The sequence below is a fragment of the Saccopteryx leptura genome, chromosome 2 (assembly GCF_036850995.1).
Source record: "Saccopteryx leptura isolate mSacLep1 chromosome 2, mSacLep1_pri_phased_curated, whole genome shotgun sequence".
In the NCBI taxonomy this organism is placed as follows: Eukaryota; Metazoa; Chordata; class Mammalia; order Chiroptera; family Emballonuridae; genus Saccopteryx; species Saccopteryx leptura.
In genome coordinates, this window is record NC_089504.1 from 116,549,243 (window position 1) to 116,572,651 (window position 23,409).

Genomic DNA, 23,409 nt, shown 5'->3' on the forward strand with positions numbered 1-23,409 from the left:
TGCGGGCGGGGGCAGCGCGGCGCTCCCCTGCGGCCCTGCGCCACCGGCCCGCCCGCCCGTCTACCTCGCGCCCAAGCCCGGCCCGGACGAGCCCGGCCAGGACGGTCCCGGCACCATGCGGAGGGTGAGTGCGCAGTGGCCTCAGAGGCGCGACGAGCAGGTGGCGAATTTGCCGACAGGCGGGAGAGCCTCGCGGGGGAGAGGGGCAGGGTCTCGCGGGGCGGCCGCAGTAGTCTGCGCGGGGGAGGGTCGCCCCTCGGACGACCTCATTATTCGAGGGATGCCGCGTGGTCTCTCTCCGCTTGGGGGCCCTCGGCCCTGCGCTCCCCGGGGCGGCGCGGCGCGGCCCGTCGGGGCTCCATGCCCGCACTTCCCCGGGGGGCTGTTTCCAGTCTCCCCTGCTTCGGGCTTTTAGGGGAGCCCCTTTCCGGGTGCCCCGCACGCCCTCTGGCTCCTCTCGCCGCTGCGTTCTGCGGCTCGGCCCTCGCTCTTTCCCTGGAAGCCCCGGCAGCTTGGCCGCCGGGCGTCTGCGGGGCGCCCTGGGCGCTCACTCCAGGGAAGGCGGGCCCCAGTCTGAGGCCGGTCGGTGACAGGCGAAGGATGTGTTTGTGTGTTTCCGCGAGAGCGCCTTCACCCCTCGCATCCAGAAATGCCCTCGCTTCTGGCCTTTGGAAGGCGCGAGAGTGTGAACTTAAGTTGTCCCCTTCCCAGAGCCAGCTAGGCGCTGCCCGCCGACAGGACCCCGGGGAGTCCTGGAGGAGGCGCCCCGGAAGGCAACTGCTTTCGAAAGCGGGCGTGATGGTTCCCGCGGTCTGCCCCTCCCGCAGCGATCTTAGCGGGAAAACTCCCGTCTGCAGGCTGACTGCAGGGTTTAACCACCTCAAGAAAGGGACTGGAGTGGGGAGCTGCTTACTGTCAGCTCGGGGAGCACGCACGCAGGCAGCTGTCTTTCCTGGCGAGGGGAGCTTGTCCACTGCAAACTGTTGGTGATTTCATAAGTTACCAGCCCCGCGTGCTGTTTGCATCTGAACCTTGGGGGTGGAGGCAGCTTTAATCAAACGCAGGATCTTGGCTCTTACCGGGTAAAAGGGAAGTAGGGGAAACTTAAGGAAATCAAGTAGACATTTTCCCAGACCTCCGAAGGCCAATCCTGATGACAGTTTAGGCGTCAAGGAAAGGGTGTTGGATGCTATCTGAAGAGACAAGGGTGAGAAGAAATTGGAAAAACAGTGAGAGATCTCACTAGAGACTTTTAATTTCTCTAGGTTGGCCTTTGGGGTTGCCCTGTTACTAAATTATCTATGTGCCTTTTACTTTGGTCACCTGAGTAGCCCTGAAAAGATTTCTTCCTCCCAGCTGCTAGGTTCCTTCAAAGGGAACTCTGGCTTGCAGTTTTGCAGGCAGTGGCAGGATAAAGTCTGTGTGTGTGTGTGTGTGTGTGTGTGTGTGTGTGTGTGTGTGAGTGAGAGAGAGAGAGAGAGAGAGAGAGAGAGAGAGAGAGAGGTGCAAGGAGTGGTATTTGGAGGGGATGTGGAACAGGTATGAATTGGCCTCAGCTATCTCTGGAAAATCTGTTAGTGAGCTGACATGGAAATTTACCTGGCTTACCTTTTGGATTTCGTCCAAACCTGCTCAGGTGTTTCTGGGGAGGACAGGATTCCAGCCAGGCTAACTGGCTAGTTTGGATGCCTGACAGTGGTTGAAGCAGCAGAAATGGAAACTGGTGGTGTTGTTTGAACTCCAAATTCAGGGGTCAGCAACCTCATTTTACCCTCAGCGTCTGGGATAATTAAGAAAAGCAGCTGGGATGGGATCTGTAGATGGGACCTGGGAAAGGTGGGTTAGAGGGAGTATCAAGGTTTGGAGATGGAGGGCGTTGATTAGAGTACAGGGTCCCTCGGAGATATTGCAGGTTTGTTTCCAGACCACCATATCAAAGTGAGTATCACAATCAAGCAAGTCATGATCTTTTTGCTGGTGAAGGGTCCTGTCATCAGTTTCAGCAAAGTGCAGTACAAGGAAGTATGCCTGTATCTTTAAATGTGATTTGCATACTACCTGCTTTAAGATGAAAAAGATAGATAATGAGAATTCCTGAGCTCTTCTTTGGACCCATTAAATCAGAATTTCTGGGACTAGAACCCAGCAGTTTGATTTTAAACACCCACCACCATAAGCTATATATATATATATTAAGCACTTAATAACTGTAGGCATTGTTTAAGCTCTGGAAACACAGTGGGTAGGTGACAACCAAGAACATGTTAGTTTGGAGGCTACGTGCTAGTTGAGAAATTAGATATAAAGAAGTAAACAAATATACAAACAATTTTAGATGGTGATGAATACTATGAAGAAAGTGAAGCAGGATAATGAAATGGGGAGTAAGTCAGGGGCATGAACCCATGTTAGTTTGCCTGGTCAGGGAAGATATTTTTAAGGAGTTGACACTTGAACAATGATGGAATGAAGTTAGCTATGTTTGGGGAAGAGTGTTCCAGACTGAGAAACATCAAACGCAAAGGCTCTGGGTTAGGAACAGGCTTAGCCTATGTGAGAAACAGAAGACATAAGGGCTGATACAGCATGGAGTGTTCAAGGTGGAATGAAGTGAGGTTGGAGACATAGGCAGGGACTAAGTTCTGTAGGGTCTTGTTGGCCGTGGTAAGAAGTTTGGATTTTAACCTAAATACACAGGGATATTATTTAGAGAATTTTAAGCTGAGGAATAGAATGATGTGATTTGGTTTATTCTTCTTTCGTTTGTTTGTTTTTTTTTTTCTTTCATTTTTCTGAAGCTGGAAACAGGGAGAGACAGTCAGACAGACTCCCGCATGCGCCCGACCGGGATCCACCCGGCACGCCCACCAGGGGCGACGCTCTGCCCACCAGAGGGCGATGCTCTGCCCATCCTGGGCGTCGCCATGTTGCGACCAGAGCCACTCTAGCGCCTGAGGCAGAGGCCACAGAGCCATGCCCAGCGCCCGGGCCATCTTTGCTCCAATGGAGCCTTGGCTGCGGGAGGGGAAGAGAGAGACAGAGAGGAAAGCGCGGCGGAGGTGTGGAGAAGCAAATGGGCGCTTCTCCTGTGTGCCCTGGCCGGGAATCGAACCCGGGTCCTCCGCACGCTAGGCCGACGCTCTACCGCTGAGCCAACCGGCCAGGGCTTATTCTTCTTTCTTTCTTTCTTTCTTTCTTTCTATTCTTTCTTTCTTTCTTTCTTTCTTTCTTTCTTTCTTTCTTTCTTTCTTTCTTTCTTTCTTTCTTTCTTTTTTTTTTTTTTAGAGAGAGAGAGACAGGAAGGGAAAGAGATGAGAAGCATCAGTTCTTTGATGCGGCACCTTAGTTGATCATTGATTATTTTCTCATATGTGCCTTCATGGGGCGGGGAGTTCCAGCCAAGCCAGTGACCCCTTGTTCAAGCCAGCAACCTTGGGCTCAAGCCAGTGACCTCGGGGTTTCAAACCTGGGTTCTCTGCATCCCAGGCTAATTAATGCTCTATCCACTGCACCACCACCTGGTCAGGCTGGTTTACTTTATTGAAGATCAACTTGACTATTGTTTTTAGAATGCATTATGGAATGTGATGATAGCAGTAAGGGAGAACACCTTTCTGTGTAGGGATGATGGAGACAGGTGGAGAGACAGGATGTATTTTGGAGATAGAGTCAGTTGAACTTGCTGATATGGGAGGAAAGGAGAGATAAGAATCCTCTTATGTACACCTAAGGTTTCTGTGTGTGTGTGTGTGTGAGAGAGAGAGAGAGAGAGAGAGAGAGAGAGTTGTTAGGCCTCGGTTGGGATGCCTCCAATGATAACATAACAACTGGCATTTAGTAAACGTTTTCTGTGTAGCTGGTACTGTGATACATGTATTAAGAGTCCTGTGAAAGGTTATGATGCTCAAGGCCACTCAGCTAAGTGCGGCGCTGGGATCTGTACCTTGGTTTGCCTGACTCCAAAGCCCTGGCTTTTGCCGTTATGCTCTGCTGCCTACAGACTGCCTGAGGAGGTCAAATGGTGCATTACCACTCTGTCCAGTGATGTGAACTTCATGTCATGACCACCAAAGAGGCTATGTGCTGGATTCTTTTGTTCTTTATTTTTGCATTCAAAATAAGCTCTTTTCTATGCAGAGCCAAATGTTTTGGAGGATTAGTTACTTTTAAGAGTAGTTGTATTGAAAAGAGGAAGTAACATAAAAAAACTGAATAGCCACAGCAATCTTGAAAAGGAAGAACAAGGTTGGAGGAATCATGCTATCTGACATTACACTATACTACAAGGCCGTAGTAGTCAAATCAGCATGGTACTGCCATAAAAAGATACCTAGATCAATGGAGCAGAATAGAGAGCCCAGAAATAAACCCATGCTGTTATGATCAATTAATAGTTAACAAAAGAAGAAAAACATACAATGGTAAAAATAGTCTATTCAATATATAGTGTTGGGAAAATTAGATACATGCAAAAAATGAAATTAGACTGCCTTCTTACACCATACACAAGAATAAACTCAAAATTGATTAAAGACTTAAATTTTAGACTCAAAACCATAAAAATCCTAGAAGGAAAAATGGGCAATAAAATCTCATAGCAATTTTTTCAGAGGAGAGGAGATAGAAAGATAGTCTCCTACATGTGCCCCAACTGGAATCCACGCAGCAACCCTCATCTGGGCAGATGCTCAAATCATCCAAGCCATCCTCAGCACCCGGGGCAATGCTCAAACCAATCAACTGGCTGCGAGAGGGAAAGAGAGAGAGAAGGGGGAGAAGGAGGGGATAGTTGTTTCTCATGTGTGCTCTGACCAGCGATCGGACCCAGGAGGTCCATATGCTGGGCCTACACTCTATCCACTGAGCCAACCAGCCAGGGCCACATAGCAATATTTTTTCTGATATGTCTCCTCAGGCAAAGAAAACAATAAAAAATAAATAAATGTGACTTCACCAAACTAAAAAGGTTTTGTACAGCAAAGGAAATCATCAACAGAATGAAAAGACCACCCATTCAATGGAAGAACATATTTGTAAATGTTACATTTGATCAGGGGTTAATATCTGAAATTTATAAAGAACTTATACAGCCCTGGCTGGTTGGCTCAGTGGTAGAGCGTTGGCCTGGCGTGCAGGAGTCCCCGGTTCAATTCCCGGCCAGGGCACACAGGAGAAGCGTCCATCTGCTTCTCCACCCCTCCCCTCTCCTTCCTCTCTGTCTCTCTCTTCCCCTCCTGCAGCGAGGCTCCATTGGAGCAAGGATGGCCCAGGCACTGAGGAAGGATGGCTCTGTGGTCTCTGCCTCAGGTGCTGGAATGGCTCTGGATGCAACAGAGTGACGCCCCAGATGGGCAGAGCGTCGCCCCTGGTGGGCGTGCCGGGTGGATCCCGGTCGGGCGCATGCGGGAGTCTGTCTGGCTGCCTCCCCATTTCCAGCTTCGAAAAAATGAAAAAAAACAAAAAAAACTTACACAACTTAAACACCAAAAAAAAAAAAAAAAAAAAAAAGCAAAACAAAAATAATCTAATAAAAATGGGAAAAGGACATGAACAGACACTTCTCCAACAAGGACATACAGATGGCCAATAGACATGTGAAAAGATGCTCTATGTCACTAATCATCAGAGAAAAGCAAGTTCAAAACACAATGAGATACCACCTCACACCTGTCAGAATGGTGCTCATCCATAAGTCAACAAACAACAAGTGTTGGTGAAGATGAGGAGAAAAGGGAACCCTCCTGCACTGCTGGTGGGAATGCAGACTGGTGCAGCCACTGTGGAAAACAGTATGGAGATTCCTCAAAAATTAGGAATAGAACTGCCTTATGACCCAGCAGTTCCACTTCTGGGAATATATCCTAAGAATCCTGAAACCCTAATTCAAAAAAATATATATACCCCTAAATCCACTGCAACATTATTTACAGTAGCCAAGAATTAGAAGCAGCCATCAGTAGATGAGTGGATAAAAAAGCTGTGGTTCATTCACACAATAGAATTTTACTCAGTCAAGAAGGAAATCTTACCTTTTGTGACAGCATGGGTGGACCTGGAGAGTATTATGCTAAGTGAAACAAGCCAGTGAGAGAAAGACAAATACCATGTGATTTCACTTATATGGGGAATCTAATGAACAAAATAAACTAATAGAAACAGACTTGGATACAGAGCAGACTGACAGCTGTTAGAGGGGAGGGAGTTGGTGGGGCTGGGTGAAAAAGGTGAAGGGATTAAGCAAAAACAAACAAACGAAAAAACTCACAAACTCCAGTGTGATGACCACCAGGGAGAAAGCTGGGTAGGGGGATGTAGGAGAGGTTAAAGAGATAAATGGTGATGAAAGGAGTCTTGATTTGGGGTGGTGTGAACACACAACACAATATACAAATGATACAGAATTGTAGCCCTAAAACCTGTATAATTTTATTAACCAATATCAACCCAATAAATTCAATTAAAAAAAGTGTTAGAGGCCCTGGCCGGTTGGCTCAGTGGTAGAGCGCGGGGGACCGGGGTTTGGTCCCAGCCAGGGTGCATGGGAGGGGCACCCATTTGCTTCTCCAACCCCCCCTCCTTCCTCTCTGTCTCTCTCTTCCCCTCCCGCAGCCAAGGCTCCATTGGAGCAAGGATGGCTCCTTGGCCTCTGCCCCAGGCGCTGGAGTGGCTCTGGTCGAGGCAGGGCGACGCCCCAGAGGAGCAGAGCGTCGCCCCCTGGTGGGCAGAGCTTAGCCCCTGGTGGGCGTGCCGGGTGGATCCCGGTCGGGCGCATGCAGGAGTCTGTCTGACTGTCTCTCCCCGTTTCCAGCTTCAGAAAAATACAAAAAAAAAAAAAAAAAAGTGTTAGAAATCAGTTATGGAACAATAATTATAAAGCTAGCTACTATGTATTGATTGCTTTCTCTTTGCCAGGCTTCTATTGTCTCTTTGTTCATAACACTTTTTAAGTTAAAATTAAGTGATATACTTACATAACATAAAATTCAAAAGTTAGGAAGAGGTTTTCTGTGAACACTGTTCTTCCTGGTTTGTTGCTTAGCCAGCTGGTTCCCCTTTCCCAGAAGTAACTGACGTTAAAGCCATTTCTTGTGTCCTCCCAGAAATTATGTACATACAAGCAGTTGTATATTCATATTCTTTCCTTTTTTTACAAACAAATATAAAGGTAAATGGTAGTATATAAGGGTAAATGTTTTACACACAAATGCAAATGTAGCATATAAGTGCACTTTGCTTTTTTCTCTTGTATATTCGATCAGTATTTGTAGATCTGCCTGTTTTGTGTGTGTGTGTGTGTGTGTGTGTCTGTCTGTCTGTCTACATATGGAATACCTTTTTATGGATACACTAGAATTGGTTGGTTCTAGTCTTTTGCTCTTATCAACATTGCTGCAGTGAAGAATCTTATACATAATCTTATACATGTGTGCAAGTATATCTGTAGGACAAATTACAGTAGAATTTCTGGGTCAAGTGATATGAACATCTTTGTTAGGCGAAGTAGCATAGTGCAGGGGAGCTATCTACATCTATGTCTATCTCTACATTCATCTCTAAGATACCCGAGTACAGCACAGACTGGCGCTGGATTGCCGGGGCGTTGCTGTTTACAAATTGTGCTAGTTACTGAACCTCTCCTTGCCTCGGTTGCCTGATTTTTAAAATAGTAATAATAATAGTACCTACCTAATAGGATTACTATGAGGATTGTATCTGTTAGCTGGTATAGTATACCAGATCACCCCAAAACTTAGTGGCTTAACTGCAGTAACTCTTTTGCTTCACTCGTGGAGTCTGTAGCTCAGCTGGGAGTCTCTCCTAATCTGGGCCAGTCTAGTTGAGCTCTGCTGAATTCTCTCATGCATAATCTGGCAGGCCAGCTGGTACCTGGAGGATCTAGGATGGCCTCACTGACATGTCTGACAGATGACAGGTAGTTGGTCCTGCAGGGTCCTCACTTGGGATGGCAAATGATCTCTCATGTTCAGTCAGTTAGGTCAAGTTTCTTCACACAGTGGTCTCAGGGTTCCATAGAGCAGCAAAAGACAGCAAACCCCAAAGCACAGGCGGTTTCCAGATCTCTGCTTGTGTCATATCTACTGTTGTCCCACTGCCCAAAGCAAGTGCCACGACCTAGCTCAGAGTCTGTGTGGGAGGGGACTCTCCACAGACAAGGATGCAGTCGGGGGAATCATTGCTGACATTTTGCAAACAATCTGCCACAAAGATTGAGTAGAGTTAATACTTGTAGAGTGACTAGTAGTGTGCCTGGCACATTGTAAGTGCCATGCAAGATTGTTACACTGGAAAAAGAGAGGAAGAGAGAGATCACCAAACTGCCCTCAGTTTTACCCCCCCCCCCAAGAATGTGAGAGTGCCAGTCTCCCTCATTCTTCCTAACAGTGTCAAAGTAATTTATCCCTGGAGAGGTAGATGTTCTTGTTACCATTTCACAGATGAAAAGTGAGGCTCAGAGATGTTAAGGCATTTTTCTGATGTTACAGGCCCGACAAGAATTTGAATCCTTGGTCTGTCTGACTGTAAACCACCTACTACAGACAGAGGTAGGATTTCTGTGTCCCTAGTGTTGCCATTCAGTCGCTGCTCTCCGGCCTGCCCTCACATTACTGTCCCTCGTTTCCATTTCACATTTGGATCTTGTAGGTTGAAAAGGATCTGGCCATGTGTTGAAGTCTTTAACAGTGGTTTTGATTTCAACCTGGCCTACTGAATTCAAAGTGTCTATAGAGATAGGGGCTCTGTTACATCTGTGAAGGTGAAATAAAAGGAAACCTGTTTTAAAGGGAGAAAACAGATGAGTCTGGCCTTGTTTTGTTTATTCTTCCTTTCCATTCCTTATATGTTTTTGCTTTGCTTTCTCCCTTACAGTTCAGGAATTCCGTTCCCCAAGGGACAAAGGCGAAGGCAGGAGACATTCTTTCGTGGGTCAGGATTAGATCTCTGCAGACAGAGTGCCTGGATTCAAATCCAGTTCAGCTGTTGACTGGCTGTGTGATTGGACTGGTTACCCTGCCCTACAGGCTTTTCCTGAGCTCTGACGGATAGTTTGTTCAAAGTGCTCAGTCATAATTACATGGCATAGTACTTTTGCTTCTGTCTTTGTTCTGTTTCACCTCCCTTCTCCTCCAAACCTATTCCTGTGCCCCTAGATATGTCTAATGTTTACCTAGCTCTTACTCTAAGTGCCTTACATGTAATGAGCTCATTTAATCCTCACAGCAGACGTAGGAAACAAGTGCTAGTTGATTCCCATGTTCAGGTAAGGAAGCTGGGCCCTGAATGGCTAAGTCATTTGTCTTGAGAACCACAGCTAATAAATGATGTAGCGGGGATTTTAAACACCAGTCATTCTGTGTACCACAATTGGCATGCTTAACGTTTTTGCTAAAAAAAAAAAAAAAAAAAGGAAGTTGGAAATTTAAAATTGAGAGCTTCTGCTCTAGGTAAACTGCTGGGAAACACTTGCAGCCTCTATCCTTGGCAGCCTGAGTGTACCCAGCTGTGCCATAGACATGAATCCCAGCACCAAAGATATAAACGACCAATCCTTTTGCCGAAAGTCTTTCCACTTCAATCGTTGTAAGTTTAACAAGATTTCATGCATTGTGCCTCCCTTATAACTGAGGTGTGACACTGTTGAAAAGACACAGGGCTTCTTTAAAAGGTGAACATGAAGCTGGCTACCTCTGAGTCTTGCCACCTCTTGCTCCTTTTGATGGACTGCTTCTCTGGTGGCAGACAAAGCTTGCTGAAGTTGCAGGGAATAAAACAGACACTGTAGATAACAGAAGACTTTCAGATATTGAATTGTGAATATCTTCAAGTTGAAGGACACAACTGAGGCTGTGTCTAAGCTTTGTTTGTGTATTGACTAAATGTGACATGGTAGCACTCATCAAATACATATTTTATTTTTTTTATTTTATTATATATTTTTTGTATTTTTCTGAAGCTGGAAACGGGGAGAGACAGTCAGACAGACTCCTGCATGCTCCCGACCGGGATCCACCCGGCACGCCCACCAGGGGTGACGCTCTGCCCACCAGGGGCGATGCTCTGCCCCTCCGGGGCGTCGCTCTGCCGCGACCAGAGCCACTCTAGCACCTGGGGCAGAGGCCAAGGAGCCATCCCCAGAGCCCGGGCCATCTTTGCTCCAATGGAGCCTTGGCTGCGGGAGGGGAAGAGAGAGACAGAGAGGAAGGAGGGGGGGAGGTGGAGAAGCAAATGGGCGCTTCTCCTATGTGCCCTGGCCAGGAATCGAACCCGGGTCCCCCGCACGCCAGGCCGACACTCTACCGCTGAGCCAACCGGCCAGGGCCACAAATACATATTTTAAATAAGCCTCCTACTATGTGGTAGGATGCATTGTGAGTGGGCAGGCTCTGCGTGGCTCCTCATCAAGTTTGTAGTCCATCTGAAAAGAGAGTTGAGCTGTTCTGTGAATTGTGGGATACTGTTGGAAAGGAAGAATAAGTTGCTAGGGGATTGTAGGTTGGGGGGGGGGGGGTTATAAAAGCCTTCCAGATAAGGTAGCTATATTTACTGAGTCTTGAGACTTGACGAGTAAGAGCAGCCCAGGAAAGACAAGGTAGGTTGCATTCCAGGTAGAATGATCAGCATATGCCAAAGAGGAGCGAGGAATGGTGCATTTAAGAAAGTGAGATACAGTCTGAGTGGCTGCGTGGGTAGAGTACAAGGGAGTCATGACAAGTGATGAGGTCAGAAAAGTAGGCAGAGGACAGGTCATGAAAGGTTGCATAAGACATACTGAGAATTGTCCTCTGGACATTGAAAAGCCATTGAGAAATTCTAAGCAGGTTTTTGGAAATCAAATATTTGTTTCACAAGGTTCTTTTGACCAAAGATGGAGAAGGGACTGGAGGGATAAGACTGGAGGCAGGAAGAGTGGAAAGGAGGCTGTTACAGTGATCCAGATGACCTGAACTAGGGAGATGCTAGAGGGAATGGAGAGGTGTGTTCTTTTTAAGAGGTAGATAGTGGTGGAATCAGTAGGACTTGGTTACTTATAGGATGTGAAGGATAAGGAAGGAGTTAAGAATGACAGACTCCCAGATTTTTGGCTTCGTAAAACTGGGTGTGTGGTGGTGTCATGATCTGAGCTGGAAAACTCTGGGGGAGCCTGGCCAGGCAGTGGTGCAGTGGATAGAGCATCAGACTGGGACAGAGGACCCAGGTTCAAAACCCCGAGGTCGCCAGCTTGAGCATGGGCTCATCTGGTTCAAGCACAGCTGACCAACTTGAGCCCAAGGTTGCTGGCTTGAGCAAGGGTTCACTCAGTTTGCCCCCGGTCAAAGCTCATATGAGAAAGCAATCAATGAACAACTAAGGTGCCACAACAAAGAATTGATGCTTTTCATCTCTCTCCCTTTCTGTCTGTCCCTCTCCTTGCCCCACAGAACAAACAAGCAAACACAAACAAAAAACAAAAAGGAAAAGAAAACTGGGGGGGGGAGGGGACCATGGCACAGAATGCGGGAGAATTGCTTGTTTTGTACACACTGAGTTTCAGTCACCTGTGAGTCATTGGAGTGGAGATATCCACAGCAGATAATTACTGAGATCCAGAGATTAAAAGGAAGTTTTATTTAAAGTTGTAAATTTATGAGTTATTGGCATATAATAATAGCCATTGAAGCCATTGGGCTTATAGAATACCACAAAGATAGTGTGTTTATAAACAGTGATTTGCAAAAGTCATTGTATATAAGACTCACTTGGGGAGCTTGTTAAAAATGCACATTCCAGAGCAGCACCTGCAAAGCTGCTGATTCAGTAGGTCTGTGGTCAGAAACTAGAATCTGCAATATCTAGTAGAGTTGACAATATGCGTAATCTACAACCCAGACATCTCACCCTTAGGATATGTCCTAGCAAATCTCTAGCGTGCAGTGACTTACACTTTTTTAAAAAGGAAATATTTAATATATAAGAAGAAGGTATAAAGAATAATACATTGACATCCATGTATCCACCACAACTTAAAAATAAAAGAAAAACTACTAAGATAAATTGTAGCATATTTATGAAGTGGAATACTGCTCAGCCATATGGAAGAATAGACTACTGTACATGAAGGAAGATGGATGACTCTCAGGCTGGACACAGAAGAATACATTCAGTATGATTCCATTTATGTGAAATTTCAGAACATGAAAAACTAAATTGTGATGTAGAAGTCAAAACAGTGGTTGCTGGTAGGGACTGTCGAGGAAGGGGCATGAAGGAATTTTCTGGGGTGATGGAAACGTTCTTCATATTGGCATAGTTTAACATAGGTGTATACATAGGTCAAACTTTATTGGATTGTACACCTAAGGTCTGTTTCAGTGTATGTAAATCATACCTCAATAAAAGACTCTAAAATAAACAAACGAACAAGCAGCAATAGAGGTGGAGTTCTCTAGAACCTTTCTTTCCAATCACAGAAGCCTCTATTCCGAATTTAACATAGCTATACATTTTAGTACTTTTATTACATATGCATATATCCTTAAGCAATATATGCTTTTATTTTGCATGTATTTCAACTTTATATGTATCACACAAGTGTATGTATGAATGAATGTATGTATTCTGTCATTTGCTTTCTTGCTTAACATTATATAAGTAAGATCCATCGTTTTGATACCTGTAGCTGAGCATACATCTTTAGAGCTAAGTGTTGTCTAGTCATGTACTGGAATAAGTTCTCCTTTCTTTTTTGCCATATATTTAGGTTGTTACAAAATAGTGCTGCTGTGGTTTTGTGTATCTACTTGTTTGAGAGCTGGGACACTTAGCTGGGGAGGAGTGGGGCGGTGGGATAAGCATACTGCCAGTTCTATGAGATGTTGCCATACTGTTCTCCAAAGAGATTTACCAGAATGGTCCATATTTTTACCAAACACTTGGTACTGTCAGACCTAAAATTTTTTTTGCAGATATGACAGGGATGAAATATTATCTCATTATGGTTTTAATTTATGGTTTCCTGATTACATTCCTGAAGACTAAGGATATTTACCCATGTTTTCTTTTTTTCTTTTTTTTCTTTTTTTTGTATTTTTCTGAAGCTGGAAACGGGGAGAGACAGTCAGACAGACTCCCACATGCGCCCGACAGGGATCCACCCGGCACGCCCACCAGGGGGCGATGCTCTGCCCACCAGGGAGAGATGCTCTGCTCCTCCGGGGCGTCGCTCTGTTGCGACCAGAGCCACTCTAGCGCCTGGGGCAGAGGCCAAGGAGCCATCCCCAGCGCCCAGGCCATCTTTGCTCCAATGGAGCCTCGCTGTAGGAGGGGAAGAGAGAGACAGAGAGGAAGGAGGGGGGGTGGAGAAGCAGATGGGCGCTTCTTCTGTGTACCCTGGCTGGGAATCGAACCCGGGACTTCTGCCAGGCCGACGCTTTACCACTGAGCAAACCGGCCAGGGCCTACCCATGTTTTCTAATAAGAGTTAAAGTATTACCTTTACTATTTAAACCATTAATCCACTTGGAATTAAATTTAATGTATTAAGTGAGATAGAGATTCTTTTTTCCCCATGTAGATGCTCAAATTATTCTAGCAAGACTTGTTGGATAGCCATCCTTCCCCAACCGATGTACAGTGTCACCTTTGTCCTCTATTGTGTTTCTGTGTGTGGATATGTCTGTGGCTCTTTATTCAGATTTTATTTACTACTTCTTTACAGTAAATCTTGACGTCAGGTAGGGTCACCCCATCTCATTTTTGATAAATGTCTAAATGTTTTATTCATTGATTAATCTACTGCCTAGAACAATGGCAGGTTCAGAGTGGGGACTCAATAAAAATCTGTTGAATGACTATAAGAATTTCATCTGGTACCAGGTAAATAGATAGCCCAATGGTTCCCTGAGGTGCTGGCCAGTGTTTTGCCTTCGGGGTGGGGGCGGGGCGAGAGGAGGCCGTCAGGAACACCTTCTCTTGCTTTCACTCCCCTTGCTCTCTGTCACCTTTGTCCTTTCTCATTCAGACCAGAGTCTTGAGACATGAATCCTCAGCAAGCTCAGCAGGGTTCAGTGGGAGTGGGATTGCTGCTGACAGTGACCTGGGAGGATGCTGATCACAAGTAGTAGATAGCTTTGTGAGGTTTTATGAGGCTGGGCCCATAAGCCTTGGGAATAGGTCTTCTATGCATTTTCAACATCTTTATTTTCTAGGTTAATGTTTCTATAGCATAAGTTCTTATCAAGTTTTTCTTTTTTAAGTGAGAAGCAGGGAGACAGGGAGACAGACTCCCGCATGTGCCCTGACTGGGATCCACCCAGCAAGCCCCCTATGGGGTGATGATCTGCCCATCTGGGGCTGTTGTTTCGTTGCTTGGCAACTGAGCTATTTTAGTGCCTGAAGTGAAGCCATGGTGCCATCCTGAGCACCAGGAACCAACTTGCTGGAATGAGTTATGGCTGCAGAAGGGGGAGAAAGAGAGAAAGAGAGACAGAGAGTGAGAGAGAGAGGTGGAGAAGCAGATGGTTGGTTCTCCTTTGTGTGCTGGCCGGGAATTAAACCTGGGCCTTCCATACACCAGGCCAGTGCTCTACCACTGAGCCAACCAGTCAGTGCCAGCATGTTTTTAAATAATAAAAATAATCACCATTCGCTTCATGCTTGTTATATATAAGATATTGTGCTAAGCATTTGCATATATATTTCATTGACTCTTCAAAATCTTTTTTTTTTTTTTGCTGTAGCAATAGTCATTTGTTCTTTCATTCATTCATCCAACATTCTTGAGCCTCTTGGGCTGAGTGAGGGACAAGGCCTGCCAAAGTCCACAGCTTCTGAGCTGCAGGAACTCGCAGTTTAGTGAGGATCAGACTCTGAAACAAACACCTGCCATCCAGCACAATGATTGGATTAAGAAAACACATCCACAATGCAGCCTGGAAAAGAGCATGATTAACTTTGAGGGCAGGGAGGAGGAGCTGTGGCATCAGGGGAACCTGGGGAGATGGTCTTCCGTAGAACCTGATTTCTAAACACACTCTCAAGCTTGCTCCGATTACTCTGACCTCCCCCTGGTCTCTCTCTCTCAGTGAGCATGTCTTCTGTCTGTCTTGCTTTATTCACCGTTTTTTTCTTGCCCATAACTTCCTCCCTTAACTACAGGTTTGTTTGTTTTTTAAGTGAGTGGGGGGAGATAGACTGACTCCCACATGCACCCCAACCGGGATCCACCTAGCAACCCCATCTGGGGCTAATGCTAGAATCAACTGGCTATCCTCAGCACCCAGGCCGATGCTCAAACTAATCAAGCCACTGGCTGAGGGAGGGGAAGAAGGAGAGAAAGGGGAAGGTTAGGGGGAGAGAAGCAGATGGTCACTTCTCATGGGTGCCCTGACCAGGGATCAAACCTGGGCTCTCCACATGCCGGGCTGATGCTCTACCCACTGAGCAAACCAGCTAGGGACCAGTTTTTTAAATTAATGGTTAAACAACTTTATTGAGGAATTCCTTATGTATTATAAAATTGACCAATATTAATATAATTCAATGATTTTTAGTAAATTTACTGAGTCAAAGTCATCATTTACAGCATTAACCCCGTTTGACAGATGGAAAGTGGGACTCAGGGAAATGAGTATCGTATCCATGAACATCCCACTAGTAACTGGCCAAGCTGGATTTCAGCCCCGGTAATGGCCTGTGAAAGTATGTTCAAGTTTTCAACAGGGAAATAAGCCTATGGAGTTCTTCAGGATAAGGGCACCTTATTTTATCTATATTACCTGCAACTAGACATGTAACTAACTGAAAAGTGGTAACAGAGGGTTGAGGTAAAAACATGGAGATAGAGGGCTGGATTTGGTGTTGTTGGAAATGTGAGTAAAATACTTTGAGTTGAACCAGTATGCACAATCAGCCAAACAAAAATCCAACATCAAGCACTTAAAAAAAAGAGTTGAACTGACAATCAATGTGTGTGATAAAGCCACAAGTTAAAGTATATACTTGCAGTGTTAATAGTAAACCACCGTGGTTACTCTCATGCTAAACCGTATGCATATTATTTGGCTTTCCAGGGTATTTACAAACATTCATTTCCAAATAAGAATATGTTCTTATAACCTCTCCCAAACCAGCTGTGACAAGGAATAGTCTAACAGGCAGTCCAAAGGAGTGAGGCCCTCCACTTTTTCCAGTCGAAATTACAGGGTTTTGAATGTTCTGACAATTGAATTAGCTGAATGCTGTAACAATAGCAAATACTTTATAATTTGTGCTGCCTTCACAGATGGCAGAAATTAGACTGCTGGTAATGGACCGGCCCTGTCTGGATTGTGACAGGCCACCCTCTGTCCATCAGTGGAGGGAGGAGACAGCAGCTCCTGCCTTTCTTTTTTGAATTACCCTTTTTATGCCGCATTTCTGATAAATGCTGGGAAAAGGGCAACAGTTACTTGTTGACAGGGTACAGCTCTCCATTCCTCATTAAGAGGAGGGCTCACGCGCAGCCTGGGCGGAGGACTCTGCTGGCACAGGGTGCCCAGCGGCTCTCTTCATGCATCCGCAGTTCACGTAATGGAACCGAATGTGCAGAAACTCTTCCCTGTCCCGACTCCTGCGTCAGAAAACCACAGGAATCTTCTCAATTCACTATCGGAATACTCAAGCAGATGTAACTAGACTGCGATGTGCTTTTTAGGTTAATATCAAAGGATATATATCTGAGATGATTATTCAGTTCACTGTTTTATCTCATATTCAGTGAAGGAACAAAGGCCAGATCAGAGTCAGTTTTCTGGAGGCAACCTAGCACCTCCCCTAACCCAGGCATTGATAAACGTTTTCTTTGAAGAGCCAAATAGTAAATAAGTTTAGGCTTTGTAGGTCATACAGACTGTTGTCACAACTACTTACCTCTGCTATTGTAATGGGGAGGCAGCCACAGACAATAAAATTGGCTGTGTCCCAATAAAATTTTATTTATGGACACTAAATTCAGATTTGAATATAATTTTCAGATGTCAGAAAATATTCTTCTGATTTATTTTCAATCATTTAAAAATGTTAAAACCATTCTTATCATGTGTGTCATTAAAAAAAAAAAAGGTTGCTGGATTTAGCCCATGGACCATAATTTGCCTGTTGTGTTAGTCTCTTATGTTGCACATAAGTCTCCCATTTGTTTTTGTTTATGAACCAGCCTTTTCTGCCTCAGTCCATGCTCAACCTCAGTGAATTATTCAGAGCTACACAAAAAACCAGAAACCCATACTAAACCAAGATATTTCAATTGCCTGCCTGTCTCTCTGCTGCTTCACTGTACACACCCACGCGCCCCTACCTGCCTTTATTTGATATTTCTAATTACAAGAGATCTTGTTCCTAGCTTTTGAGATCCTGGTGAGTTACATTATCTAGAAACTTAGAATTACTCACTGAAATAAAAATGAATCAATTAGTATCCAGCAGAACATTATAGAAATTAGTAGTGCAGGTATAAAGATTACTTTCTTTGCAGAAGTGGATACATTTGTTTTCTTTCTTTACCTTCAGATAATTTTTCATTACAAGTTATAAAATGAAATTAAGTACTTTAGATTGTTATAAGCTGTGGATCCTACAAGTTTATTAAAGTTCTATTTGAATGGATATTTTTAGTGCTTATATAATGAAAAGTGGTTAATTGGGATGCAGATTGTCTCTCTGAACTATGGACAGGTGGAAGGATTGTTCAGATGCAGCAATTAGTTGCTCATTTGCATTGGATACGTGGAACCCAGAGCCAAGATCGGTTAGAGTTCAGAGCTCAGAAATGTGGTGCTCAAATAATGCTTCAGTGGAGACAGCATGATATTGTGGCATCTGAACTGAAGTCTGATACATAATGGCTTGTGACCTTGAATCACTCTGAGCCTCATTTTCCTTCTTTGAAATGCGGATGAAATGGTTATGTGAAGGACAACTACTTGCTAAGTCTGAGTGCAGTGCTTTGTTCCTGGTTCTCAAACATGGCTCATTGTTGGAAGTGTTGGTGTGAGTAGTGGGTTGTGTGTCCAGGAAGGAGCTTTGGGAAAGTACAGATTCCTGGTCTCACCTTGGACTTACTGAGTCAGAGTTTCTATAAGTAGACCTAGAAGTCTGCATTTTTAACAAGTTATATAGGGAATTGTGCTGGGTTTGGGAAGCTCAGTTTTGTTCATAAGCCAAAGTATTTGGATTTAAGAAAACCAAATACTTCTCTCTTAATCCTAGCTTGGGGCTGTCCCCTAGAAGTTCATGTCATTCGTCTTCAAAGATAATAAGGGAGTAGGAAGAGAGAGGGCCAGGAAAAACAAGTATTCTCTTCACTTTATTTTCTTGGGTATGTCTGTTTCGACGAGGAGAGATGGTGTTTGGGTGAGCAGCCCAGTGTGTAGGCCCAGGCTGTGTTCCTCCTCTGCCAGCTCCCCCTCCGCGGCCCAGGACTTCACATTGTTCTCACTTCCCCCTGCTCATGGAGGCATGTTTGCAAAGGAGCGCACAACTCAGCATACCACGGATGTTCAACAGATTGACAATATTCTTTCCAGTTTTGCTCCTGAAAACTCATCATTGAAAATGTGTTGGGTTTTCTTGTTTGTTTGTTTTTTTTAGTTATTTCTGGAGATAATTGTAATGTTGGCCCATACAGATCACAAACACAGAACAATCTCAGTAATACCAAAAAAGATAAATTAATTCTGAATTTCTCACATTTTCTTCATTGCCACTAATTTACATATGAGTAATGGTAGAATTTAAATGAATGAAAGTGTCCACCTCCACACAGGCAACCCAGATTGTATATTCAACAGCAGAACTTAGTAGTATGCACAGACACACAAATGATCTCTTATAGTACTTAGGAACTTTCTAATGTTTGGGAGCCATACAGAATACTCTTTAGTTTGTGAAATTCCTTCTACAAATATTAAGTATTTGTTATCTTTCAGAGATCTGTTAGAGATTTACATAAGACAGTCTCATAGTCCTTGTATGAAAAGCTCACAGGCTTGGCAGGAGATGGTCATCAATAATATATCACTGCAGAAAAAGTTAGCTTTCGCATTATATTAATCAAATCATCTTGCCAAATTATGTTTATTATAGAAGAAAAATTTCCCCATGGAAAAATATGAGATCGACATAGCCTGGGTGAAGCTTGATCCATTATCCCATAATTTATTATTTGTTATAGTTTATCCATCATTACTTATTCCATTCATTATTTTATCGATTTCATGGTGATACTGTTAAAGGAAGTAAATGCTTAACAAATATTTGAGGGGCTAAAAGGGATATATTTTCTGTAGTTAGTGTTGTTGAACAGATATGTTTATACCTGTTCTTCAGCATCAATTTCTAGCTATAGCTCTCTCCAGAAGATGACTTTGGAGGCCAACTCTCTGGCTCCAAATCTCCAGAAAAAAATGTTCAGCAAAGCCCAGTTACCTCTACCTTTCTCCTCCTAAATGGCCCTCATCTGCTTCTTGGGGTTTTTATTTCAGGGGCCCCCACTGCTGTTCTCCCAGAAGCTGAGGCTTCAGTCTTTGACGTCCTCTCTGACTCAGTCATAATCAAGAGCTAAACACTGTTTGGGTGAACCTTGGTTTTCTTCCCCTCCACTACCACCTCCTCCTGTTGGATCCTCGTTTCTCAAACCAATGTCCAAGGACTCTTCAGGGACTCCATACAAATATTCCTGGGGATCTGAGTGTTTATCAACATAAGTTTAAAAATTTCTATTTTTGTGTCCAGGATAATCTAACAAAATCAACAGGTACATGTTTGGGGTCATCAAGATTTATATCTGAGTTCTGCCACTGACTTTAATGTCCATGTTTGTGGCAGGTCCTCTTCTAGGCTGTCATGGTACCCACCTTTGTCTAGAATTCCTCGCATTGTCATACTTGTATGAGTCTGGCTTTCCCAGTGGACTGATCTCAGAGTGCAGGGACCACGTCTGGCTTATTTTTGTGTTCCTGGAACCTAGCTTTGGGCTGACCTATAGTAGGCACCCATGGTTGTAGTCATTGTGTATATATTGTTTTGGAGTCTGCTTTTCCCACCATACATATTCCCAAGCATGGCTACAGTTAATTTAATATTTATAGTTGTATTTGGTCATGTTGGTAGATGACATTTGGCTTAAACCATTCCTTATTTTTAGTCTTATTTTCATTTGCTGGCTGAGTGTATAGTTAAAAACATCTTTTTTTAGATTAATTTATTTATTTATTGTGTTTACATAGCTTCTAGTGTCTCCCCCAAAGCATCCCCCCTCCCCCGTATTCCCCTCAACATCTCCTTTACCCCCCTCCCAACAGATTCCCCCCCTCCCTTCAGGTTTAATTCCGTTCCTCAGTTTACATTGTTCTTTGGATTCCTCAAATGAGTGAGGTCATATGATATTTTTCTTTCTCAGCCTGGCTTATTTCACTCAACATAATAGTTTCCAGGTCCATCCATGTTGTCACAAAAGGTAAGATTTCCTTCTTTCTCATGGCCCCATAGTATTCCATTGTATATATGTACCACTGCTTTTTAATCCACTTGTCCACTGATGGACACTTGGGCTGTTTCCAGATCTTTGCTATGTGAACAATGCTGCCATAAACATGAGGGTGCATTTCTTTTTTTGAGTCAGTGATATGGTGTCCTTGGGTATATTCCTATAAGATGGAATGGCTGGCTCAAAGGCAGTTCTATTTCTAATTTTTTGAGGAATCTCCAAACTGGTTTCCACAGTGGCTGCACCAGTCTGCATTCCCACCAGCAGTGCAGGAGGTTTTACCCTTTCTCCACATCCTAGCCAGCACCTATCATGTTTTGTTTTGTTAATGAGCACCATTCTGACTGATGTGAGGTGGTATCTCCTTGTGGTTTTAATTTGCATTTCTCTAATGATAAGTGATGTTGAACATTTTTTCATCTGTCTATTGGCCATCTGTATGTCCTCTTTGGAGAAGTGTTTATTCATTTCTTTTGACCATTTTTGATTGGATTGTTTGTCTTCCTGGTGTTGAGTTTTACAAGTTCTTTATAAATTTTTATTATTAACCCCTTATCAGCTGTATTGTCGAATATGTTCTCCCATTGTGTGGTTTGTCTTTTTATTCTGTACATATTATCTTTAGTTATGCAAAAGCTTTTTAGTTTGATATAGCCCCATTTGTTTATCCTGTCTTTTATTTTACTTGCCTGTGGAGATAAATCAGCAAATATATTGCTGTGATAGATGTCGGTGAGCTTACTACCTGTGTTTTCTTCTAAGATGATTATGGTTTCATGGCTTACATTTAAGTCTTAACCATTTTGAGTTTATTTTTGTGAATGGTGTAAGTTGATGGTCTAGTTTCATTTTTTTGCAGGTAGATGTCCAATTTTCCCAACACCATTTGTGAAAGAGACTGTCTTTTACTCCATTGTATGCTCTTACCTCCTTTGTCAAATATCAATTGTCGATAAAGATGTGGGTTTATTTCTGGGTTCTCTGTTCTGTTCCATTGATCTGTATGCCTGTTCTTTGCCAGTACCAAGCTGTTTTGAGTATAATGGCCTTGTAGTATAACTTGATATCAGGAAGTGTGATACCTCCCACTTTACTTTTCTTTTTCAAGATTGCTGAGGCTATTCGTGTTCTTTTGATTCCATATAAATATTTGGAATATGTGTTCTATATCTTTGAAGTATGTCATTAGTATTTTAATTGGTATTGCATTGAATTTATAAATTGCTTTGGGTAATATAGACATTTTAATGATGTTTATTCTTCCTAACCATGAACATGGTATATGCTTCCACTTGTTTATGTCTTCCTTGATTTCTTTTATCAATGTTTTATAATTTTCTGAGTACAAGTCTTTAACCTCCTTGGTTTAAATTACTCCTAGGTACTTATTTTTTTTGTTGCAATAGTGAAGGGGATTGTTTCCTTAATTTCTCTTTCTGACATTTCATTGTTCGTGTATAAAAATGTCTCTGATTTCTGTGTATTAATTTTATATCCAGCAATCTTGCTGAATTCATTTATCAGGTCCAGGAGTTTTTTGACTGAGACTTTAGGGTTTTCTGTATACAGTATCATGTCATCTGAAAATAATGATAGTTTTACTTCTTCTTTTCCAATTTGGATGCCTTTTATTTCTTCTTCTTGTCAGATTGCTGTGACTAGGACTTCCAGTACTATGTTGAATAAGAGTGGTGAAAGGGGGCACCGCTCCCTTGTTCCTGATTTTAGGGAGATTGCTTTTAATTTTTGTCCATTAATTATGTTGGCTGTGGGTTTGTCATAGATGGCCATTATCATGTTGAGATATATTCCCTGTATTCCCACTTTGCTAAGAGTTTTGATCATAAATGGGTGCTGGAATTTATCAAATGCTTTTTCTGCATCTATTGAAATTATCATGTGGGTTTTCTCCTTCCTTTTGTTTATGTGGTGAATCACATTGATTGATTTACAAATGTTGTACCATCCTTGCCTCCCCAGAATAAATCCCACTTGATCAAGATGTATGATTTTTTTTTCATGTATTGCTGTATTCGGTTTGCTAATATTTTGTTGAGGATTTTAGCATCTAAATTCATCAGAGATATTGGCTTATAATTTTCTTTCTTTGTGTTGTCTTTGCCTGGTTTTGGAATCAGAATTATGCTCGCCTTATAAAAGGAGCTTAGAAGTCTTCCTTCCTCTTGAATTTTTAAAAATAACTTGAGAAGGATAGGAATTAGTTCTTATTTGAATATTTGGTAGAATTCACCAGTGCAGCCATCGGGCCCAGGGTTTTTATTTTTTGGGAGCTTTTTGATAACTGTTTTGATCTCATTTGTTGTAATCAGTCTGTTTAGGTTTTATGATTCTTCCAGATTGATTTTTGGAAGATTATATGTTTCAAGGAACTTGTCCATTTCACCTAGGTTGTTTAATTTTTGGCATACAGTTCTTCATAATATTTTCTTACAATATTTTGTATTTCTGTTGTGTCAGTTGTTATTTCTCCACTCTCATTTCTAATTTTATTTATTTGAGTCCTCTCTCTTTTTTTCTTGGTGAGTCTCATTAAAGGTTCATTGATCTTGTTTACCTTTTCAAAGAACCAGCTCTTGGTTTCATTGATCCTCTGTATTGTTTTTTTAGCCTCTATGTAATTTACTTCCACTCTGATCTTTATTATTTCCTTCCTTCTACTAGCTCTGGGCTTTACTTGCTGTTCTTTTTCTAATTCTTTTAGATGTAGGGTCAAGTTGTTTATTTGAGCTTTTTCTAGCTTCTTGAGGTATGCCTATAGTGCTATGAACTTCCCTCTCAGGACTGCTTTTGCTGTGTCCCATAAATGTTGAGTTGTTGTATGCTCATTATCATTCGTTTCTAGGATTTTTTAAATTTCTTCTTTGATT

General features: G+C 43.1%; 1 protein-coding gene across 1 annotated transcript in view; it reads left to right on the plus strand.

Annotated features, from left to right (window-relative positions):
* Positions 1-23,409, plus strand: part of TMCC3 (transmembrane and coiled-coil domain family 3) — a 283,853-nt gene continuing 260,444 nt past the window's right edge. Inside the window, exon 1 of the mRNA XM_066368626.1 lies at positions 1-124. Coding sequence (XP_066224723.1) covers positions 116-124 — 9 coding nt within the window. The 5' untranslated portion in view covers positions 1-115. The remainder of the gene's footprint in view (positions 125-23,409) is intronic.